This window comes from Rhinoderma darwinii, chromosome 10, assembly GCF_050947455.1.
Source record: "Rhinoderma darwinii isolate aRhiDar2 chromosome 10, aRhiDar2.hap1, whole genome shotgun sequence".
Lineage (NCBI taxonomy): Eukaryota > Metazoa > Chordata > Amphibia > Anura > Rhinodermatidae > Rhinoderma > Rhinoderma darwinii.
Genome location: NC_134696.1, coordinates 40,047,900 through 40,072,893, shown reverse-complemented (window position 1 = coordinate 40,072,893; position 24,994 = coordinate 40,047,900). Strand labels below are relative to the sequence as shown.

Genomic DNA, 24,994 nt, shown 5'->3' with positions numbered 1-24,994 from the left:
AGAGACTCTGGTTGGGCCCCCATCTATGTGCCAGAGCGGAGAGCTATTGCAACCAGCGGCTCACTTGGACCTGCCTGTGAGTGCGTAACGTGCGCAATCTGTAGGGACCCAATCAGGAAATACAAGGATATGTCCAGGACGCACTTCCTAAAAAAAAAAATTGTTTAGCAATGTTCCCAATGGTGTTTGGTCCTATATTTTATTGAAAAACTCTGACTTTGAAACACACACGTTCTGAAGCCTTGATCAACAGAGAGCCAGTCCGGTTTCCACATAAAAAGGGCTTGTCCTAATGAGTCAACCCTTTAAAGGTGTATTTACTTTTTTCTGCCATATATATTTTTGTACGCTTTTAGCTGTCTTTTCACTGAAATGCAGCCCATTGTAAGGAATCTTTAATGACACCGGTTACAGCGGCTGCTTGTTGCCTGGCGGTTCCTGTCACAGATGCCGGCTCCTTCACCTAGGCAGCGATGATCTCTTCTGCTATGTTAACCCTCTGAGCACCAATGCTTTACAACTGATCTGCGTCTGCATAGTTATAAGGCCTGCTGCTCAGAGGGTTAACATATACCACAAAAGGTTAGGAAGGAGTGCAGACATGCCATCACAAGTTACATACTGTGCAGACTGCAGCAATAAAGCACACAGGTCAAACACATTACTGGTTTTTAGGGGCTTCTCCGGTATTTCTTATTTTTGAAGAATTAAGAGGGTTTTACAATCGCACTGAATAGTAGCACAGGCTAGGCGGTTAGGGAAAAAATCTTTCGTTTTCATATGTGCTGGATTTTTCATACTTTAAAAAAAAAAAAAAAAATGATGGCACAAAACACCACGATTTAACAAAATTGGCAAAAAATACAACAAATGTGAGTAATAACCTAAGGCCGGGTTTCCACATAGCGTAAACGCTGCAGCGTTTCCGCAACGCAATTCTGTGTGGAAATTCTGCAGCGGCAGCAAAGTGGATGAGGTTTAGAAAATCTCATGCCCACGCTGCGGATAATAAATGCAGCGAAAACGTTAATAAATTCACTGCGGTCCGGATTTTAAATCCGCAGCATGTCTATTTACGCTGCGTTTTCGTTGCTTTTCTACTGAGTTTTCCCAATTCAATGGAGATGTAAAACCCGCAGCAGAAAGCCAAGTGTTGCGACTTTTGTGGCTGATGCTTATACTTACAACCCGGCCGTTGTCATATCAATGCTTTCTTGTGTTCTTCCAGCCCGGCCTCCTGGGATGACATTTCATCCCATGTAACTGCAGTGGTCCATCGCCGACTGCATCGTCATCCTGGGAGACCGTACCGCACGACAATGGAGGGACGTGTCGCCATGACTATGAGCAGGAGAAGGATGAGCTTTTATGCACACCTTGACTGCTGATTCTATGACTGTTGCTAGTGGCGTTGTCTTGTAGCTGAAGTTGCTGTGTAGCCTCAGCACCCGAAAGCATGTTTCCCCAAAATACAGCGACCGCTGTCATCGTCACGCTATGCAGGGGCTCCTCAGGAGAAGACTGGTTTTTTTTTTGTTTTTTTTCATGGGATCCTCTAAGGTAAAAAAAGATTAAGAATTGGTCTAAAATCCCATCTGTAAAAGCCTGAAAAGTCTAAATATGCAGTTTCTTATATTGACAGTAGGTGGTGCTATATTCCTAGATAAGTTTCAGTCATTTATTTTATGTACATATCGGAAACTGAATATTACCAGGAAGCGTCTCAAACATCAGCAGAAAAATGTACACTGTGATCTGGAAACTACTCAGCCCCGTCCCACTTGGCATGAAAATGAACAGGCTACTGGCATGGACTCTCTGCCAGCCTGATCCTGTACTGTGACAGTGAAGTGAAATAATCAGCACCCTGTCCCCCGCCCAAAAAAAAATATCACAGCGTTACTGTTGAGTGATATGTTCCCGAATGCATTTATGAGGCTGCTAGGGAACTCTGTGATGTCAGTAATGCCGTCACAGGGATTCCCTGTGCAAAAGGGTTGGAATCATGCAAAGAAAACACGATCTCTGTCTTCTCTGCACGTCTGTGTATATAGATTACTGGTGACTTACATAATGGGCTGTTCCCATTAGATCACTGTTATCAGTGATCTTTAATAACACATAGTATGTTCCCTGCTAACATGTGCCTCCATTGTAAAAAAAAAAAATATATATTTTTTTAAAAAAATAAATACAGTAAAAATTATGGTGAGAACACAATAAAAAAAATAAATAAAATGAAACTCCTCTCCAAACCCACACCAACTATTTTTAGACAAACGTGTTTTGCATGAACGTCAGGTCGGGCATTAATACGATCCTGGCAGGCAAAATCTATGTTACAGCAAAACATAAAATAATTCTACTTAGTGACCAATTTTAGTCTTCTCTACGCCGGCCCGATCTACTTTTACGTCTTTAATAGAAATGTTCTCTACTTGGATGTTTATCCCCCGTGTATAGAGGCTGCGTCTAAAGTTGAGGGAGGGAGATGCATTTAAAGCTAAACTAGGGTTTTTGTCTTCAGGGCTATAGCGACGTCATACATCACATAGTGTACACATACATGGCATTGCTATGCACGGGGACTTAGAGGATTCATATTTGGGGTAAGTATTATTTATTGAACAATACCTTCAAACATAGCATGAAACGATGAGAAAAACTTTTTTTTTGCCTGTTTCCGGGCCCCCCTTCCCCAAAAAACACTAAAATTGATTGATATCCACTCCAATTTTGATTTAAAGGAAAGATCTGTGTTCCTCAAAAGAAGGAAATGAAACCTTTTGGGGTAGATTATGAAAACATCCAAAAGGTGAAATCTTGCTCTAGTCATAAACGTCTAAAACACAAGTCCTGAAAGGGTCAAAAAGATCTGTTGAAGAATGTCAATTTATAATCTGCTTTGAGAACTTGCTATATAGTCAAATTTCACTATCATTCGGGTATCATTCACGTATATGTAGTTGTGTCTATTAGGCCTCGTTTACACGAGCGTATTATACGCGCGTGCGACGCGCGTGCTTTTCACGCGTGTCGTACACACCTATAATAGTCTATGGGGCTGTTTAGACGATGCGTGTATTTTGCGCTGCGTGAGTGCGTTGCGTAAAACTCACGACATGTTCTATAATCTTGCGTTTTTCACGCAACACGCACCCATTGACTTCAATGGGTGCGTGAAAACAACGCATGCCACACGGACGGTCCTGCGTTGCATGCGCGAAAAACACGCAAGAGCTGTTATGTCCATTCTAATTAGTCTATAAAGCTACACAAAGCTTCTCCAAACCAGGAAGTGCCTGCCTTTCAAGTGCGAGGGGGCAAGACTAGCCAGTGCCAGGAGAGTTGTCTGGGGATATTTTGGAGTATTTCACAGCCACATACTACAGCCATGCCGCGCGGGATGGATGTGGAGCGCCTCATTCTTTTTATCCAGGAGCATCCAGCAATATGGGATAACAGATGTGAGGAGTATCACAACAGGACGGTGAAGGAGGACGCATGGGAGTTGGTGGCCAAAAACCTCTTTGGGCAAGAGTGGGAGACAGGCCGAACCCGTGACCGCACTCGGTTGGGTGAGTACCTTGCATTTTCTGTCAATGGCTGTCATGCCTATAGAAAACCTGGGCCCTGTATGTGTATTGCGCACATGAGCACGAGAAACTTTGGTGGAGCAGGTGCTTCGCACGTCCCACCGCATTGCCATTGCAGGGCCCTTCATTTTGTAGTGAGAGGTGATAGTTCTGATGGCGTGTTTTGTTTTTGTTACATACACCAGTCCAAGATATCAAGACACGGTGGCGGAGCTGCCGTGATCAATTCAGGCGAGAGATGGGTGACAAGGGACGCAGCGGAGATGGGGCATCTCGCAAACGGCCCTACATTTATACAAAACAGCTGATGTTCCTGAAGGACATCATGGATATGCGCACGTAAGCATTTATGTCGTTGCATGAGTGTACTGTGTGTTTGTCCAGGTCCTGTCTGTCAACGTGTTGTTGTGGGCATTGTTAGATTTTGTACTCATAATTTTTTGCCTCCTTGTAGAACCACCGACAATTTGGAGGATACAGCAGAGGAGACTGACGTGGGGGAGTCTGTGGCCGAAGCCCCTGCTCCCAATATCCTGCCACCCAGCCCCGAGCCGACACCCCAGGAGCCCGCACCAGGCCAGTCAGAACGGCCGGTTGGCTCTCCAGCCCAGGAGCGGCCCGTGCGAGCCCGCAGTCGGCGTCTTCGTGCCCCACAGCCCTCCACATCTGCCCAGGTGGATACGCGGGTACTCGAGTATTTGAGGCGAGCCGCAGAGGAGGATGGCAATGATGCCTTTGGCCGCAGCATTGTGCCCCTCCTACGCCTGGTGCCGATGGACCTTATGGGCCGTCTGCAGGCGTCGATCGTCACATTGATCGACGCTTGCAGACCGCCACACAATCCCCATCCGTGTTTCACGGCAATCGAGCAGTGGCGAAATACTTACATGCCGCCACCCACGGCCCAGGTGCCTGGCCAATTTCACCCTGTTCCCCATATGGCCCGTCCGCATCCATACATGCGCCCTATGGCTCCCCACTTTGCGGGGCCCACATTCCAGCCACCACATCAGCACCACTATGCTGGCCAGGAACAACCTACCCAGCTCCAGGTCCAGCATAGTGGTGCTGAAATGCAGGCATATGCCTCCCCAGCCCAACTATACCAACACCTCTGAGTGTGTTGGTGCCAATATTTCTGGACGGCACTGTTGTGTGTGGTGCAGGCCTGGCCACGTATATTGTGTGATCCTGTTTTTCGTTTGGATTTCGTTACACCATGTTGGTGTGTTATTTTTTTTGCCAAAAATTTGGGATTGGTCCGAATCCCTTAATAAAAAAAAAAAAGTTCATGGTTTTGTTTCGTTTTATTATTCTTTTCGACCACCCAACAGAAGGTTTGGCACACATTTCCTTAGCCTACACTCTCACACACTTCTGGCCTTTTGGACCAATGCATGGACATGTGATATGAGGTTTTAGTTAATCTCTCGTGGTTTGACATGGCTTGTAAGGGATTCCAAAGTTTAGGTCCTGCCATGGGCCCTGAAGCAAAATAAGTACACTTGCAATTGGAGTTCCCTAACTGCAGTCCGCACAACAGGATATATGGGCAAAGTAAGTCGCCAACTGTGTAAAGTCCTGCTCAAACCCCGAGAGATATAAGCTCGCAACCCGCGTCAAGGGTCCTCATGTTTTGCGAGTCCCTACCCCAACCCCAACACACAAAAGAAACAAAACAAAAAATGCCCACATCTCAGGTCGGTAGTGAAGCGTCAAAAGAACATTCACCCCTTCACAGGTCATCAGCCCCCCACGGTGCTGGTCCAGATGGGCACTCAAAATATGCCGCCAAAGTATCACGAACTCGAAGGCCGGAGGAGACAGATCGCCCTAGAGGAATCACCGGGACATTGTCAGTGGTGTCTGCGTGTGTTATGATATAGTCAGCATCAAAGTTTGCATCATTAATGCGGCAGAAGTTATGCAGAACTACACCCGCTTGGATAACACGTGTGACATTATGCATGGACAATTGCATTGTTGACAGAAAGACACGCCACCTGTTCGACATAATGCCAAAGGCACATTCGACACATCGCCGAGCTCTGCCCAGGCGGAGATTGAACATGCGCCTACGGTCATCCAAGCCCCTTCTTGGAAAGGGACGCATGACTTGCCTTGTGAGTGCGAACCCCTCATCTGCCACGATTACATACGGGATTGGGGGCCCGCTGGAGCCGGGGAGGATGGAGGGTTCCGGCAACCCCAGTCGCCTATTCACGAGTCGCTTCCCCATTCTTGATGTACGGAATATGCGGGCATCTGCCGAGCTTCCATACGAGCCAATGTCAACAATAGTGAAACAATAATTAGTGTCCGCCAAGGCTAACAATACCATGGAAAAATACTGCTTGTAGTTATAGTATTGCGAGCCACTGCGTGGGGGCTTTCTCACACGAATGTGTTTGCCGTCAAGGGCACCAATGCAATTTGGAAATTCAGTAGCTCTAAGAAATCCCTCTGATATACTTAGCCACTGTTCTGTCGTGGGCTGCGGCATGACCGTGCTCTTTAAACTCTGCCACAACACGACACAGGTGGATGTGACAATGAACGAAATGGTGGTCACTCCCAAAAGAAATTCAAAATGCAACGAATGATAACAATTGCCTGTGGCCAGAAATCTACAAAATAAAGAGAAAGAAAAAGAAAGGAAGAACACATGTTAGTGGGGGGCTGGTAAAGCAGACAGCGGCATGGACTAAGTTATAGCAGCTTCATACATACCTCAAGGTCACAAGCAGACGTTCCTCGGGCGAAATGCAGCGTCTCATGTTCGTATTCTGGAAGGTGAGACCAGAGCGAGTTTGCTCAAGCAGAAGGTCAAATGTGGCCACAGACATGCGGCAGAAGGATCGAAATTTGTCGGGATGCCGGCGTAAGTCCTCAAACAGGGTATGGAAATGCCCTTTTATTGTACGTTGGGCCACAAGTGGGTGAACCCAAATGCGACTTCTTCCAGGCGTGTGGTGCTGCAGCATGTGTCGGCGCTGGCCAAACCGACGTGAGATCATCCAGAGAAGAAGCACACGCGCCAGCGCTGGCGAAGCCATAATAGTTGGGTGTCAAAGCGATTCCAATTTGAAGGGAAAAACAAACACTGTGGTTTCTGCAGAGGCGGAATTAACCTTGCAAATAGATTTCTACCAGCAAGCAGGGGTTGGGACAGCTGGCCTATTTGTAGGCGGCCGTCCCACTAATCCCCTCTGCGTTTTTTACGCGCGATGCAAACGCTAGTCGTGCGCGCGTTTAAAACGCAACAAGGCTGCGTATACGCAGTGCATACGCCATACAAACGCGCGCAAAACGCAGCGTTTTTTGCGCGCGCAAAACGCACACGCTCGTGTAAATGAGGCCTTACCTTGTGCGGCCATCAGAGATGGTGGTTTGACTGCACTCAGACGGTACAGACTACAGAGCAATATTAGCATCATCATATGGAGACAGTTCACATTGCGCTGTCAATCTTTATTTGTATGCTTCTAGTTATTTACAATAAAGTTATACGTTACAATATTAGTGCGCATTCAATAGGATATCTGGGAAACGAGGGCTAAACAAGATTCTGTGGTCTGATGAAACCCTAGAGTTGAACTTTTTGGCCTCCACTGCTCATCATCTGCCCAATACCATCCCTACAGTGAAGCATGGTGGTGGAAGCGTCATGCTGTGGGGTGTTTTTCACCACCTGGGACAGGGAGACTGGTCAGGGTTGAGGGAGAGATGAATGGAGCAAAATACAGAGATCTTCTTCATGAACACCTGATCCAGAGCGCTCTGGGCCTCAGACTGGGCCGAAGGTTCACCTTCCAACAAGACAATGACCCTAAGCACACAGCCAAGACAACACATGAGGGCCATAGGGACAACTCTGTGAATGTCCTTGAGTGGCCCAGTCAGAGCTCTAACTTGAACATCTCTATAAAGACCTTGAAATAGCTATCCACCGATGGTCCCCATCCAACCTGACAGAGCCTGGGAGGATCTGCAGAGAAGAATGTCAGAAAATCCTCAAATCAAGGTGTGCAAACCTTGTCGCATTATAAGGGTATGTTCACATGCAGTGTTTTCAGACGTAATTCGGGCGTTTTACGCAACGAATTATGCTTGAAAAAACTGCTCCATTACGCCTACAAACATCTGCCCTTTGCTTGCAATGGGTTTTACGTGTTCTGTTCCCACGAGGTGTCATTTTACGCGTCGCTGTCAAGATACGGCGCGTATCAAGACGCCTGCGAAAAAGAAGTGCATGTCACTTCTTGGGACATTTTTGGAGCCGTTTTTCATTGACTCCATTAAATGTCCGTAAAATGCGCCGTGAAAAATGCGAGTTGCTACAAAAACATCTGAAAATCAGGAGCATTTTCAGCCTGAAAACAGCTCCGTATTTTCAGACACTTTTGGTCACTGCGTGTGAACATACCCTCACAAGAAGACTGGAGACTGATATCGCTGCCAAAGGTGCTGCAACTAAGTACTCCTTTAATCCAGCAGTGGCCAAAAATCATTCCAGTGCCAGATTGCTGCCCGTCTTGGTGATGTAATAAAATAACAGCGCTTGGCCGCCATGGTCACGTGACGTCATTATAGACAACAAGCAATGAATTTTAAACAATGCACAGCGAGGATTCCTGGAGACCCACGGCGGTGGAATGAAGGTGGATTTAAAATGTAAATACATTAAAATTCCTATAATCTAGAAAATGTGATAATCTAACACTGGTTTTCCGCACAGTACTGCAATATAATGTAGAATTTAACACAAACGAGCAGAATACTGAGCAGAAAGAAGTAAGAAATGTGTGCAAGAAAGTGATGTGACAGATTATATGTGAACTTTTTATTTTGAACGCTCGTGTTGGAGTTTTATATATTTTTCCATAATTGTAGGAGATTCATTGCAGAAGCAGACGTTCCTATCGTTGTCATTTGTTGCATCACGCTTTTTTATATGAATGTGTCGATGCTTTTTTACACTTAGAAGCATGTGAGAACTTTTCATTTGGGGAACTCCCCTAAACCTTTTTATTTCAGAATAGTTAGTGAGTCAAAGATTTTAAAACCACAGAAGAAATACACTTGCAAATGTGCTGAACAAACAAAAACGAGTCTGAGTAAACCAAAAATCAGATGGTTGCACAATAGTGATGATTGTAATTCTGAGAACAAGTGTCTGGGAAGGTAAGGCTCCGTTCACATCTCGTTTTTACTGTACGTCTGACGTGCATGTTTGGACATGAAAAAACAGTGTGAAAACCTGCACCACCGCGTGTACGTTGTCTATGGTCAGGACGGATGCCCTAATAGTGGAGTTTGTATGTACATGTTGTGTGCTTACGTTCTATCCTTTTTTTTTTTTCATGTCCTGAAAAGCGTAGTCTAAGCTTTTCAGTATTTTTCCAAAACGTATACCACAACTATACGTTTTCAACTGGTTCCCGACCGCTGGCTGTATTTTTACGGCCAGCGGTCAGGGACGGGTCCTTAAAACTCACGCCATAGACTTTTTACGGCTCGGGTTTTAACTTGCTGCCCGCGCAATCGGGCAGCTGAATGTCGGGTCTCCGGCTGTCAGTGACTGCCGGGGACCCTGAGGAGAAGATAGAAGCAGCTTTCGCTGCTTCTGTCTTCTCTGATGACTTGTACACAGCGCTCAATGAACGCTGTGTATAGGAATAGAGACAGCAGCAGCGGCGCTGTCTCTATTCCTCCCGGTGATCATGTGACTGGTCACATGATCGCCGGGTGCCATTAGTGACAGACTGCTGATGGGTCTTACTAGACCCAGCACAGCCCTATTAGTGACAATTGTCACTATGAGAGGGCTGATTTCCCCTGTAGCTGGGGCTGCTGTGCAGCTCCAGTTACAGTGGAAAAACATGGTGTAAAAGAAAGAAAAAAAAAATATAACGTTCCCCAAAGGTCTTTTTTGACCTTTAAGGGACAGACCATAGTAATAAAAAAATAGTAAAGTAAAGTGCAAAAGAATTTAATAATAAATACACATAAAATACCCACCCCAAAAAAATGTCCCCCCCGCCAATCATTGTTGTAACGCTAGCGCTGACCCAATTACCCTAATATACACATGTAATATATTAAAATTTACGGTAGACAATGACGATCACAAATAAAAGGTCTATTTTCGGGTAAAACTATTTTATTACCCAAAAAAAAATTGCTGAAAAGTAAAAAAGCTTATTTTTTTACTATTATTTTCAAACTTTGAGAATAAAAATTCTAAAATAGCAAAAAGGATGTGTATAAAAATGATAAAAAAAAAAAAAGAAACCTGCATTGTCTATGGAAAAAAACATCGCAAAAATCACGTCGTTAGCCCAACAAATAAAAAAGTTAAAGCCATTTAACTAACACGTGCTAAAAAGGGCTAAACGGTGTCTGGTCCTGAAGGCTCAAAATAGCCCGGTCCTGAACTGGTTAATTGTATTGAAGTCAATGGCGGCATATGGATGACACATGCAATCTTAAGCCCTACGTTTGTATTTTTGTCACCATATATGGGAAGTTCCCCAGATTATGAGATAAAACCCTGCCCTGACCCTCAGTACTTGTGCCAGAAAACACGGCAGCCACTCCCGACTTCTTCCTTTTATATTTTGACTTTATAAATCTTGACTTTACAAAGTTTGATTTGGCTCAAGAACAAAAAAAAACGTATACGTTTTTACAAGCAAGAAAAGAAACAAGTGTATAAAAACGTATACGACGTAAACTACGAAAAAGGAAGCCTATATTACAGATGCATAGATTTTTTAAAGTTTAATAACGTATGTGTCGCTGTATAACACAAACCTGTGCACAAAACGAGATGTGAACTGTTACCTACAATATGTGCAGGATTGTGGCTCTGAATGTAATCTGCATGTAGAAGTTGTAAATGTTTGTCACATTTGTATTTTCCTTATTCGGCGGAGATGAGAAGTAAAAGAAGATTGTTCTCAACAAGTTGCACAAACTTAATACAAAATAAGATAAGGTTCGCTTCAATGTACCCAGCAATCCTAAGAATATTTCATGAAGATGGGACAGTTAAAATCTCTGAAGATCCTGTAAAAGCTCCAAAATGGATTGAAGAAAAGTGTGCATCAACGTAAAGATCTCCAAAGGAACTATAGTAGAAGGGAGGAAGACGAATGTAATAAAAGAGAAGACTGCACAAAGATTCTTAGGCCTAGTGCATACTGAGTTTTTTGTCACGGTTTTTGACACGAAACCGCGCCAAAAACCGCCTCATGTTTATTTCAATAGGAAGTGGATGCGAGCGGAAAAAAAATACTCATGGGAAAATAAAGCGTCATGCCCTTCAGGCGTTTCAATCTCTGACCTCCCATTGACATCAATGAAAGGCAGAGAAAGCGGTTTTCGTGACGTGTTTTGCCCACGGTGCTCAATGGCCATGGCTGAAAAACGCTGCAAAGAGAGGGCAGGCAAGTCAAAAATCTGCCTCCAAATTCCTGAAGGAAGTTGATGAAAAGTGAGGCAGCTCTACAAAAAATAGGGGGGGGTGGGGGGTGGGTGGCATGAGCACCAGAATATTGAAATACCATAGTTCATATAGTTTCATGGAATGTTAAAGGGATAGCAACCCCGATCAACAAAAAAGAGAAAATAATAAGACACTTAAAGAGGCTCTGTCACCAGATTTTGCAACCCCTATCTGCTATTGCAGCAGATAGGCGCTGCAATGTAGATTACAGTAACGTTTTTATTTTTAAAAAACGAGCATTTTTGGCCAAGTTATGACCATTTTTGTAATTATGCAAATGAGGCTTGCAAAAGTCCAAGTGGGTGTGTTTAAAAGTAAAAGTCCAAGTGGGCGTGTATTATGTGCGTACATCGGGGCGTTTTTAATACTTTCACTAGCTGGGCGCTCTGAAGAGAAGTAACATCCTCTTCTCTTCAGAACGCCCAGCTTCTGACAGTGCAGATCTGTGACGTCACTCACAGGTCCTGCATCGTGACGGCCACATCGGCACCAGAGGCTACAGTTGATTCTGCAGCAGCATCAGTGTTTGCAGGTAAGATCGACTTACCTGCAAACGCTGATGCTGCTGCAAAATCAACTGTAGCCTCTGGTGCCGATGTGGCCGTCACGATGCAGGACCTGTGAGTGACGTCACAGATCTGCACTGTCAGAAGCTGGGCGTTCTGAAGAGAAGAGGATGTTACTTCTCTTCAGAGCGCCCAGCTAGTAAAAGTATTAAAAACGCCCCGATGTACGCACATAATACACGCCCACTTGGACTTTTACTTTTAAACACACCCACTTGGATTTTTGCAAGCCTCATTTGCATAACTACAAAAATGGTCATAACTTGGCCAAAAATGCTCGTTTTTTAAAAATAAAAACGTTACTGTAATCTACATTGCAGCGCCTATCTGCTGCAATAGCAGATAGGGGTTGCAAAATCTGGTGACAGAGCCTCTTTAAGTAAATTGAAGACCGATATAGCAGTAGTACAGGAGGTACATTTGAGTGAGAAGGAGCTCTTAAAACTAAGGAGAGATTGGGTTGGGAGAGTTATAGGGAGAAAGTGGCAATTTTGATAAGCACTTTGTAAAGGATCTGCCAGACACAGCTTCTGTGTCGACGCCCGTGGTTAATCAGTCTGCACCTGCTCCTAAGGGCTGATTCAGACGAACGTTGCATTTTTGCGCGCGCAAAAAACGCTGCGTTTTGCGCGCGCAAAAACCACTTGACAGCTGCGTGTGTCATCCGTGTATGATGCGCGGCTGCGTGATTTTCGCGCAGCCGCCATCATAGAGATGAGTCTAGTCGACGTCAGTCACTGTCCAGGGTGCTGAAAGAGTTAACTGATCGGCAGTAACTCTTTCAGCACCCTCGACAGTGAATGCCGATCACAATATCGAGAAACCTGTTAAAAAAAAGAAAAAGTTCGTACTTACCGAGAACTTCCCTCCAGGCCGTTGCCTTGGTGACGCGTCCTTGGTGACGCGCCTCTCTTGACATCGGGCCCCACCTCCCTGGATGACGCGGCAGTCCATGTGACCGCTGCAGCCTGTGCTTGGCCTGTGATTGGCTGGAGCTGTCACTTGGACTGAATTGTCATCCCGGAGGTCAGACTGGAGGAAGAAGCCGGGAGTTCTCGGTAAGTCAGAACTTCTTTATTTTTTTACACGTTCATGTATATTGGGATCGGAAGTCACTGTCCAGGGTGCTGAAACAGTTTAACTCTTTCAGCACCCTGGACAGTGACTATCTCCTGACGTCGCGTACCGGAAATTTTTTTGCCGGGTTCGGCCAAAACGAGTTCGGCCGAACCCGGTGAAGTTCGGTTCGGTTGTCCGGGTTCGCTCATCTCAAAGACACTCCGTTTGGATGTTTGGAAACAGAAAAGCACGTGGTGCTTTTCTGTTTACATTCATCCTTTTGACAGCTGGTGCGCAGTTTCAGTCGGTTAGCACGGAAGTGCTTCCGTGCGACCTGCGTGACTTCAATGGGTGCGTGATGCGCGAAATACGCGGAGATATTGAGCATGTCGCGCTTTTTGCGCAGCGGACAAACACTGCGCAAAAAGCACGGACTGTCTGTACTGCCCCATAGACTTGTATTGGTCTGTGCGTGACGCGTGAAAAGCACGCGGCCCGCACGGACCCAATACACGTTCGTGTGAATCCCCCCTTAGTCTGATAGAGTGACTCGATCTGCTACCACTCAGGCTGGTAGGCTCAGGAGTGGAAGAACCTATCACAGCTTGGCCAGACGGTTCTAGCTCCCGCCCTCGGTCTATTTATACCTTCATTTCCTGCTTGTCTCTGCCTGTGATTCTTTCCTGCTTCCTGGCTCTGCTGCTCCTATCATTATTGACCTCGGCTTCATTTTGACCCTGGCTTTACTACTACGCTCCTGCTCTGCGTTTGGTACGTCGTACACTCCTGGTTTGACTCGGCTCATTCACTATGCCTGTTGCTCACGGTGTTGCCGTGGGCAACTGCCCCATTTCCCTTAGCTTCTGTGTACCCTTGTCTGTATGTCCGTCGTGCACATATTGAGCATAGGGACCGTCGCCCAGTTGTACGCCGTCGCCTAGGACGGGCCGTGCAAGTAGGCAGGGACTGAGTGGCGGGTAGATTAGGGCTCACCTTTCTGTCTTCCTCCCCGTCATTACACACTTTGATGGAAATTGAATAAAAAGTGATAATGACACAGAAGGTAAATGGGTGAGGGCGTTAATGGAAGTGGGGTATTTATTCTTCACTGTTTATAGTGTGTATGCACCGAATGAGGCACAGTATTCTTTAGGTATTTAGTTAAAACTATATCTAATGATAAATCACTGCATAATATAGTAGGAGGGGATTTTAACAATGTCATTGTCGATTAATGAGGATAGACATCCTATAGGTAGACACAATAGGGCCCTGTTCACACAGAGTTTTTTTGCCGCGGAAACTGTGTCGGAAACGCGCCAAAAATGGCAGAAAATGCCTCCCATTGATTTCAATGGGAGGCTGACGCGTTTTTTACCGCGAGCGGAAAAAAACTCCTCGCAGCAAAAAGAAGCGTCATGAACTATCTTGAGATGGTTTCCGCCTCCAAAACCCATTTGAATCAGTGGGAGACGGAAATAAAACGCCTCGACGCATATTTTGACGCGTTTTTGACAAAACACTGTGCAAAAAATGCCCGTAGCAGATTTTACAGGCGGAATTTTCCTCCTGCAAAAACCTCTGTGTGAACTCAGCCTAAGGGGGAAACAGCATTATTAGAAATTATGTCACATACTTCACTGAATGATACTTAGAGAGTTCAACATCCAGTGGATCGGGAGTACGCCTTCTCAAATGTGCATAATGTATTTTCATGGCTAGATTATATATATGTTACCAAATCTTTTTTAGCCAGGCTTAGGTCAGCACACATCTATGATATAACCTCATCAGATCATGATCCAGTAGGGGTTTTCATAGATATGGGAAGCCATAAGACTGTTTGGAATAAATGGCGTATTCCTTCAGCGGCGTTACGTGATAAAACATTATTAGTTTAATGACTAGTTGGATAGAGGAGTTTGACCAGAATAATGGACAACATTGGGATGGTGCAACTCTTTACTGGGAGACCCTCAAAGTAGCATTAAGGGGAAATAGATTAACCTACACATAATCATAAAAAAAAATGACCTCAACACCAGCAAACACCTTTGGGATAAATCAGAATGCCGATTGTGAGCAAGACCTTCTTGACCCCGACATATATCCCCCGACATATACCTCCGACGTAATGCTTTGAGATAATGTATTCCACTGTAAAGCCACACAGTAGCATACGTCAAACATTGGCCTATATGTTAAAAAAATACATACTATGCGGCATACGTTTTTTTGTGTTGGCCCACTGTGCAGTAACGTGTTGTTAAAAAAAAAAAAAGAAAAGCCAACGCATACCACCCTGACGGAGGACAAAAGGACACTCTTTTGGCCTCCGTTGGGTGAATGGCGGCCTATGGTTAAGGCCGGATTGACATGAGTGTGTGCTTTTTGCGCACGCAAAAAATGCTGCGTTATGCCTGCGCAAAAGGCACTTAACAGCTCCGTGTGTCATCACCATATGATGTGCGGCTGCGTGCTTTTCGCGCAGCCGCCATCATTATGACACTCCGTTTGGATGTATGTAAACAGAAAAGCATGTGGTGCTTTTCTGTTTTCATTCATCCTTTTCACAGCTGTTGCGCGAATCACACGCGTCCCACGGAAGTGCTTCCGTGTGGCATGCGTGGTTTTCACGCACCCATTGACTTCAATGGGTGCGTGATGCGCGAAAAACGCTCAAAGAACGGACATGTCGTGACTTTTACGCAGCGGACCAACGCTGCGTAAAAATCACGCACATGTCTGCACTGCCCCATAGACTCGTGAAAATCACACGCGTTGCACGGACGTATATCCAGTTCGTCTGAATTAGCTGTTAGCGTGACATATGCTTTCCTGGCGCATGCGCCGAATGTGTTTACATAAAGTGACGTGAAGAGAGACTTAACTTGCATCTCTCTTATAGCCAGGCACTCAAAACAGTATTCCTTGTGAGGTCAGACTAGTAATTTATATAAGGGTTAAACTATGTTCTTATCATGTGCGACTAGGCCTCTTTTGTTGTATCTCATACATTTTATTTTCCTTTGCAGCAGCTGTCTGACACTAATTGCAAAATTTCAATTTGCCTTCCACTAGTACCCCCGTCACTTTCCATTTGTACAGTATTATTAAGCTAATGAGTGATGAACAAAATGCATGCAAAAAAAATTATTAAGACCGTGATTAATAGAACGTTTTATAACAAAAAAATGACAACATTTAAACAAACTAACAAGTTACAGTATAGTTAGTCTAGTACATTATAGACACCGAGGGAGATATGTTAAGGGTGGCATGTGCCATCTAATAATAAGCTGCTCCCACTTCAAGTAATATGGTGCGGGCTACTGAACAATTTTATTTTGTACTTCAGAATTTACTTGAATGTCTTTACTGATACAAGAGACATATGGTGAGATTACAAATAACTGTTATGCCAGAAAACCACAAACTCCTTTGGGACGGATTTTCCATTCATATCATATTGTCTACTTATATATATTCTAACATACATAAAATTTTAGTGTTTCATCCACCTCCTCACATGGTTTTTTGAGAATTAATTTCTGGCTATCACATTCACCGCTGACAGATAAATAATAGTCTGTTTGTAAAGATGATTGGAATTTGACCGAGTGGTCACCTTGACTGAATTCTTTTTGAAAAAAGATGATCTCACTGCGGTTTCCTTTGATGGCCTTAGGGCAGTCTCCTTTCTGTAAGGTTAAAACAATGTATATGTTATTCATGCATTTTATCCATCAACACTTAAAGGGTGGTATAATTTTTTAAAAGAAACCTAAGCGTCGAAATAAATGATAACAGCAAATAACAGATTTTCTGCATTTTTCCTGAAACAAACTGTTGTAAATGTCTTGCAGAGAACACAGGTTAATTTCCTACTGACCTGTTCCGCTTTGGACTGGTGAGCGATTGAGGGGATGTGGCTTAACATAAGACGCAGGCCCTAATGTTCCTTGTGTCATACTGTAGACAAAGCAGTGGGGGGGGGGGCTCCTGCTGCAGACAGTTGTCTTACAGCCAGACACAGGATTTTGGGGAGGAAAGTAATGGGGCAATTGCTGGTATTGCAATTGCTGGTATATATATTCTCATTTTCTATGTTTAGTATCCATTTAAGGGGCGTTTACCGTTTTATATATTTTTTTAAAAACAGCTTAAAGAGGCTCTGTCACCAGATTCTCAAACCCCTATCTCCTATTACATGTGATCGGCGCTGCAATGTAGATAACAGTAACGTGTTTTTTTTAAAAAAAAACGTTCATTTTTGGCCAAGTTATGAGCTATTTTATATATATATGCAAATGAGCTTTGAAATGGACAACTGGGCGTGTTTTTATTCGTATGTCCAACTGGGCGTGTATTGTGTTTTTAACTGGGCGTGTTTACTTGTTTTACTAACTGGGCTTTGTGGAGAGAAGTGTATGATGTTTACGAATTAGTGACCAATCAGCATCATGCACTCCTCTCCATTAATTTACACAGCAGCATCGTTCTTACTAGAACGATGTGCAGCCACATACACAAGTGTCCTGATAATGAATACACATGACCTCCAGCCTGGACGTCATGTGTATTCAGAATCCTGACACTTCTGAATCCTTTCTGTGAGACTTCCAGCAAGGGAAACAAAATCTCGTTTACCTCGTAATCTCGCGAGATTACGCGCGGCTTGCTGAAATCTCACAGAAAGGATTCAGAAGTGTCAGAATTCTGAGTAGACATGACGTCCAGGCTGGAGGTCATGTGTATTCATTATCAGGACACTTGTGTATGTGGCTGCACATCGTTCTAGTAAGAACACTATGTGCTGTGTAAATTAATGGAGAGGAGTGCATGATGCTGATTGGTCACTGATTCGTCAGCATCATACACTTCTCTCCACAAAGCCCAGTTAGTAAAACAAATAAACACGGCCAGTTAAAAACACAATACACGCCCAGTTGGACATACGAATACAAACACGCCCACTTGTCCATTTCAAAGCTCATTTGCATATATATAAAATTGCTCATAACTTGGCCAAAAATGAACGTTTTTTAAAAAAAAAACGTTACTGTTATCTACATTGCAGCGCCGATCACATGCAATAGGAGATAGGGATTTGACAATCTGGTGACAGAGCCTCTTTAAATAAGACCTATCAGTTCTTAGAAAAATACAAACAAATAAAAACTAAATAAGAATTATTTCCTATGCATATCATCAGCAGAACAGCAGATTTCCCTCAGTATTACACAGCACAGAAAAAGCCAAACAGACATGAAGCGGCTGAGCGCTCACACAAGCACTTCAGCTGCTTTGTTCCAGCGATTGGTGGGGGTCTCAGTGCTCGGACCCCCATCAATCCAAACTTCTGACATGTCACTATGACATGTCAGAAGTTTGTTGAATGTTTAGCTACACTTTAAGTTCTGAGATTGTCTCTGATTTAACAAGATGATGAGTTAAAAAAATTGTAAAGGATTACAAAAACATGGCTGCTTTCTTCCAAAAACAGTGCGATATCTCCACTGGGTGTGTGTGTGGTATTGCACCCCATCCCTATTCATTTGAATTTAGCTGCAGTACCAGACACAACCTATGGGCAAGTGTGCTACTGTTTCTGGAAGAAAGTACCAATGTTCTAAATCCTGTGTAACCAAAACGGGTTTTCCGTTATCAGAAAACTGCTGGCATATCAGTTTATTTTCGATGAGGGGATCAACTGCCTGAACCCTCACCGCTCCTGAGAATGGATACTGTTCAGTGAATAGAGCTGTGCCATAGCGCTAAACCAGCGCTGTGGCCCCTTTATTCTCAGGATCAGTGGGATCCGGTAGTTGGACATTCCCGATCAGAAAGTAATGGCATATCCTAGCGATACGACATCTTTTTCTGAGATGAAAACCCCCTTCTCTAAGACGTTCCAAAAATATAACACAAAGATCTAGAAATGTCCTTAAAGTTTTTTACGAGTCAAATTATGTCAGTAAATAGACAGTAAGGCTGTACTTACCTATGGCATTTTTCAAGGCATAACCCGGGCAAAAAAATGCCACAAACCGGACGATGCTGAAGTTGGCTTCTTATTCAGCAGTTTCTTATTCGAGTTTTCAGTATTTTTGTTTTTTTATGAACATATTAGGGCCAGTTCACACAGAGTTTTTTTGGCGCGGAAACCGTGTCGGAAAACGCTCCAAAAAACGGCCGAAAATGGACACTTTTTTTACCACGAGCGGTAAAAAACGCTCGCGGTAAAAAGAAGCGTCATGCCCTATCTTCGGGCGATTACGCCTCTGACCTCCCATTGACATCAATGGGAGGCAGAGAAAGCGTATTTCGCGGTGTTTTTGCCCAGGGCACTCAATGGGCGCGAGCAAAAAATGCCGTGAAAAACGCAGCGAAAATCGCTGCAAACGGCATGCAGGCAGAGGAAAATCTGCCTCAAAATTTCAAACGGAATTTTGAGGCAGAAATTTCCTCCTGCAAAAAACTCTGTGTCAACTCAGCCTTAAAGGGAAATCTTATACTAATAATAAAGTATGTTGCACTAAGCTGCCCAGAAGTGAAAACAAGTGGGCAATACAAAGTGTGATATATAGTGTTAAATTAATTTGGGCAACTGATCTCACACTGCCAACATACAGGGAGGAATGCCCCGCATCAAAATCAGTGGAGTTCAGCCTGGCCTGAACATTTATGGGCATGAAAGCTGGCATCAAAGTGGGTAGACTGATACATTTTCCCGATTTGAATAAGTAACTGATGTTTTTGAAAGGTTAAATGACTTTGGGCCACTAATCTCACACTGCCAAAATACAGAGAGGATTGCCCGCATCAAAATCAGTAGAATTCAGCCTGGCCCAAATAGGTTCTGGGCATGAAAGCTGGCATCAAAGTGAAAATTAACAATTCACACTGCCAACATACAGAGAGGAATGCCCCGCATCAAAATAAGTTGAGATCACACTTGACTTGCCCAAACAGGTTCTGGGCATGAAAGCTGGCATCAAAGTGGGTAGACGGACACTTTTTCCAGATTTGAATAAGTAACTGGGGTTTTTGATGGCCTAATTGACTTTGGGCCGCTAATCTCACACTGCCAACATAGAAGGAGGAATGCCACACATCTAAATCAGTCGAGATTAGCCTGGCCCGTACTGGTTCTGGGCGTAAAAGCTGTCATCAAAATGGGCAATATGACAATTTTTACAGATTTGAATAAGTAACTGGTATTTTTAAAGAGTTAAATGACTTTGGGCCACTAATCTCACACTGCCAACATACAGAGAGTAATGTTCCGCATCAAAATCAGTTGAGATCAGCCTGGCACGAACATATTCTGAGCATGAATGCTGGCATCAAATTGGGTAGACGGACACTTTTTCCAAATTTAAATAAGTAACTGGTGTTTTTGATGAGCTGATTGACTTTGGGCCACTGATCTCACAATGCCAACATACAGAGAAAAATTCCGCACATCAAAATCATTTGAGATCAGCCTGGCTCGAACAGGTTCTGGCCATGAAAGCTGGCATCAAAGAGTGCTAATTGACAATTTTTCCAGATTTGAACAAGTAACTGATGTTTTTGATAGGTTAAATTACTTTGGGTCACTCATTTCACACTGCCAACATACAGAGAGGAATGCCTCGCATAAAAATCAGTGGAGTTCTACCTGGCCCGAACAGCTTCTGGGCATGAAAGCTGGCAACAAAGTGGGCAAATTGACAATTTTTACAGATTTTAATAAGTAACGGATGTTTTTGATGGGTTAAATGACTTTGGGCCACTCTTTTTACACTGCCAACATATAGAGAGGAATGCGCCGCTTCAAAGCTAGTAGAGTTCTGCCTGGCCCGAACAGCTTCTGGGCATGAAAGCTGGTATGAAAGTGGCAAGACGAATACTTTTTCCAGATTTAAATAAGAAACTGGTGTTTTTGAAGGTTTAAATAACTTTGGGCCACTAATCTCACACTGCCAATATACAGACAGGAATGCTCCGCATCAAAGTTAGTAGAGTTCAGCCTGGCCCAAACATGTTCTGTGTATGAAAGTTGGCATCAAAGTGGGCAAATTGCCGATTTTTACAGATTTGAATAAGTAACCAATGTTTTTGAAGGGTTAAATGACTTTGGGCCACTGATCTCACACTGCCAACATACAGAGAGGAATGTTCCGCATCAAAATCAGTCGAGATCAGCTTGGCCCGAACATGTTCTTGGCATTAGAGCTGTCATCAAAATGAGTAGATGGACACTTTTTCCATATTTGAATAAGTAACTGGTGTTTTTGATGGGTTAAATTACTTTGGGCCACTCATTTCACACTGCCAACATACAGAGAGGATTGCCTGCATAAAAATCAGCAGAGTTCTGCCTGGCCCAAACAGATTCTGAGCATGAAAGCTGGTATGAAAGTGGGTAGACAGATACTTTTTCCAGATTTAAATAAGTAACTGGTGTTTTTGAAGGTTTAAATAACTTTGGGCCACTAATCTCATACTACCAATATACAGACAGGAATGCCCCGCATTAAAATAAGTTGAGATCAGACTGTGCCAAACAGGTTCTGGGCTTGATAGCTGGAATCAAAGTGGGCAAAATTAAATTTTTCCAGATTTGAATAAGTAACTGATATTTTTCACGTGTTAAATGATTTTGGGCCACTCATTTTACAGTGCCAACATCCAGAAAGGGAAGCCCCACATCAAAATCAGTAGAGATCAGACTGGCCCGAACAGGTTCTGGACATGAAAGCTGTCATCAAAGTGGGTAGGCGGATACTTTTTCCAGATTTGAATAAGTTACTGTTTTTTTTGAAGGGTTAGACAACTTTGGGACACTAATCTCACACTGCCAATATACAGAGAGGAATGCCCCGCATCAAAGTCAGTAGAGTTCAGCCTGGCCCAAGTGGTTTCTGGGCATGAAAGCTAGCATCAAAGTGGTTAGACATACACCTTTTCCAGATTTGGTAACTGGTATTTTTAAAGGGTTAAATGACTTTGGGCCACACATTTCACACTGCCTACATACAGAGAGGAATACCCCACATTAAAATCAGTTCAGATCAGCCAGGCCCAAACAGGTTCTGAGCGTGAAAACTGGCATCAAATTGGGCAAATTGACAATTTTTCTAGATTTCAATAAGTAAGTGGTATTCTTAAAGGGTTAAATTACTTTGGGTCACTGATCTGACACTGCCAACATACAGAGGGGGATGCCCCTCATCATATTCAGTATTGTTCAGACTGGCCTGAACATGTTGTGGGCATCAAGGCTGGTAACAAATTGTGAAGATGGACACTTTTCTTTGACTTGAATAGGTTTGTCTGGGTCTCGCCTGTCTTCTCATTTACTTTTTTCTTTTTCCCCCATAGGCACAGATTACGGTAGTTAAAATGACAGCAGTTCAACTGATTTTGATGTGGGGCATTCCTCTCTGTATGTTGGCAGGGTGAAATGAGTGGCCCAAAGTCATTTAACCATACAAAACCATCAGTTACTTATTCAAATTGTGAAAAAGTGTCAATTTGCCCACATTGATGCCAGCTTTCATGCCCAGAACCTATTCGAGCCAGGCACATTTCAACAGATTTTGATGCGGGCCATTTCTCTCTGTATGTTGGCAGTGTGAAATGAGTGGGTCAAAGTAATTTAACCCTTTAAAAACACCAGTTACTTATTCAAATCTGTGAAAAGTGTCTATTTTCCCACTTTGATGCCAACTTTCATGCACAGAACCTGTTCAGGCCAGGCTGATATCAACTGATTTTGATGCGGGACATTCCTCTCTGTATGTTGGCAGTGTGAAATGTGTGACCCAAAGTCATTTAACCCATCAAAAACATCAGTTACTTATTCAAATCTGTAAAAATTGTCAATTTGCCCATTTTGATGCCAGCTTTCATGCCCAGAACCTGTTCTGGTAAGGCTGATCTCAACAGATTTTGATGCAAGACATTCCTCTCTGTATGTTGGCAGGGTGAAATGTGTGACCCAAAGTCATTTAACCCTTCAAAAACATCAGTTACTCATTAAAATCTGTAAAAATTTAACATTTTTACTTTGATGCCAGCTTTCATGCCCAGAACTTGTTCGGATCAGTCTGATTTCAACTGAGTTTGATGCGGGGCATTCCTCTCTGTATGTTGGAAGTGTGAAATGTGTGTCCCAAAGTCATTTAACCCTTTAAATATACAGTTACTTATTGAAACCTGGAAAAAGTGTCCGTTTACCCATTTTGATGCCAGCTTTTATGTCCAGAACCTGTTCGGGCCAGGCTGACTTCTACTGAATTTTATGCGGGGCATTATTCTCTGTATGTTGGCAGTGTGAAATGAGTGGCCCAAACAATTTTAACCCTATAAATCACACTTTGTAGTGCCCACTTTGATGCCCATTTTTGTGCCAGCTCTTTTTGTTTTTAGGCTGCTTTAAGGTGTTTTCAGTTCTGGCAGCTTAGTGCAACATATTTTATTATTGATATAAGTTTTCCATTTAATATATTCTTAAAAAACAAAAATACAATGCGGATAAGAAACGGCTGAATAAGAAACCAACTTCAGCCCTGAATAACAAACTGGACGAATAAGAAACCAACTTCAGCATCGTACAAACTGGCAAGTGTGAATACATCCCTATGGTACATTAACACTTCTAGAAATATGTCATAATGAACTTTATGTGAAATGAGTTGTCATAAGGACAAACCCTGTCCAAGTGCCCTATTAGGATGGGGTTTCCACACATGAGGCTCTTGCACTAGATGACACAGTGTGACCATGTGTTATATGGTCGCCCTCCCATTTGAATGGGCCCCATGTAGTTCTACATTTCTCCTTCTGCACCCTCAGCTTCCCCAGGCAAACAAAGCTGAGTGCCAGGGATATCAGCTGATCACCAGCGGGTACTTATTTAGCTTAACTTCTTTTAGGTTCTCTTTTAATTTCTATTCAAAATCAATAGAACAGGTAATTTGTCATGGAAGGCTCCAATTTTTAAAAGCTGAAGACAGAGGAACTTCAATGACCCCTGGCTGTGTTAATTCAGCATCTCGCATATTAAGGCTGACCTTACATGGAACACTTTTTTGCCAGATTAGACATAGATTCAATGACAATGTGCCATAACGTGATATTTGAAATAGTACAAACAAGTGTTGCCAATTGAAAGTAACAAATAGGCAGGAAAGTCTTCCACAAAGGCTACTTGCAGCCGCCACTAAGGGGCACTAGCTTTATAATTTATGATTCAAGGTAAGAACATATGTGGATCAGTGGCGTAACTACCGCCGTAGCAGCAGTAGCGGCTGCTACGGGGCCCGCGGCATGAGGGGGCCCGTGTCGCCCGCCGGCACGGGCCCCCACCATGGCCGGAGGCTCCGCTAGCAGCCGCTATGGCTGCTACAGCGGGACGCCACTGAACACTACGGCAGAGCAGGGAGGTATCTCCCCGCTCTGCCATTAACTGGTTCCCGACCGCTGGCTGTATTTTTACGGCCAGCGGTCAGGGTCCTTAAAACCCGAGCCATAGACTTTCTACGGCTCGGGTTTTAACTTGCTGCCCGCGCGATCGGGCAGCTGAATGTCGGGTCTCCGGCTGTCAGTGACTGCCGGGGACCCTGAGGAGAGGATAGAAGCAGCTTTCGCTGCTTCTGTCTTCTCTGATCACTTGTACACAGCGCTGAATGCGCGCTGTGTACAGGAATAGAGGCAGCAGCAGCGGCGCTGTCTCTATTGCTCCCGGTGATCATGTGACTGGTCACATGATCGCCGGGTACCGTTAGTGGCAGACTGCTGCTGGGTCTTACTAGACCCAGCACAGCCTTATTAGTGACAATCGTCACTATGAGAGGGCTGATTTCCCCTGTAACTGGGGCTGCTGTGCAACCCCAGTTACAGTGGAAAAACATGGTGTAAAATAAAGAAAAAAAATATATAAAGTTCCCCAAAGGTCTTCTTTGACCTTTGGGGGACAGACCATAGTAATAAGAAAAGAATAAAGTAAAGTGCAAAAAAAATGTAAATAATAAATACACATAAAATACCCACCCCAAAAAAAAAACGTTCCCCCCGCCAATCATTTTTGTAACGCTAGCGCTGACCCAATTACCCTAATATAGACATGTAATATATAAAGATTTACGGTAGACAATGACGATCACAAATAAAAGGTCTATTTTAGGGTAAGACTATGTTATTACCAAAAAAAAAATAGCTGAAATGTAAAAAAGCTTACTTTTTTACTATTATTTTCAAACTTTATGAAT

General features: G+C 43.7%; 2 protein-coding genes across 4 annotated transcripts in view; one reads left to right on the top strand and one right to left on the bottom strand.

Moving 5' to 3' along the window:
* The first annotated feature begins 3,018 nt into the window (after positions 1-3,018).
* On the top strand, positions 3,019-4,806 carry LOC142661397 (uncharacterized). The gene is made up of 2 exons (XM_075838784.1): positions 3,019-3,935; positions 4,051-4,806. The coding sequence occupies exons 1-2, from the start codon at positions 3,835-3,837 to the stop codon at positions 4,712-4,714; spliced, it is 765 nt and encodes a 254-aa protein (XP_075694899.1). The 5' UTR covers positions 3,019-3,834; the 3' UTR covers positions 4,715-4,806.
* Positions 4,807-15,909: 11,103 nt separating this feature from the next.
* The window catches only part of IL18 (interleukin 18), a 43,303-nt gene continuing 34,218 nt past the window's right edge, over positions 15,910-24,994 (bottom strand). For 2 of the 3 annotated variants that reach the window (XM_075838780.1, XM_075838781.1), the window contains one exon: positions 15,910-16,432. In XM_075838780.1, the coding sequence (XP_075694895.1) occupies positions 16,220-16,432 (213 nt within the window). In that variant the 3' untranslated portion in view covers positions 15,910-16,219. The remainder of the gene's footprint in view (positions 16,433-24,994) is intronic. The other variant, XM_075838782.1, reaches the window with a different exon arrangement.

Coding starts and splice junctions, on each gene's coding strand:
- LOC142661397 (XM_075838784.1), top strand. CDS start 3,835: ATGGGTGACAAGGGACGCAGCGGAGATGGGGCATCTCGCAAACGGCCC. Junction 3,936..4,050: donor GACATCATGGATATGCGCAC/GTAAGCATTTAT, acceptor GCCTCCTTGTAG/AACCACCGACAATTTGGAGG.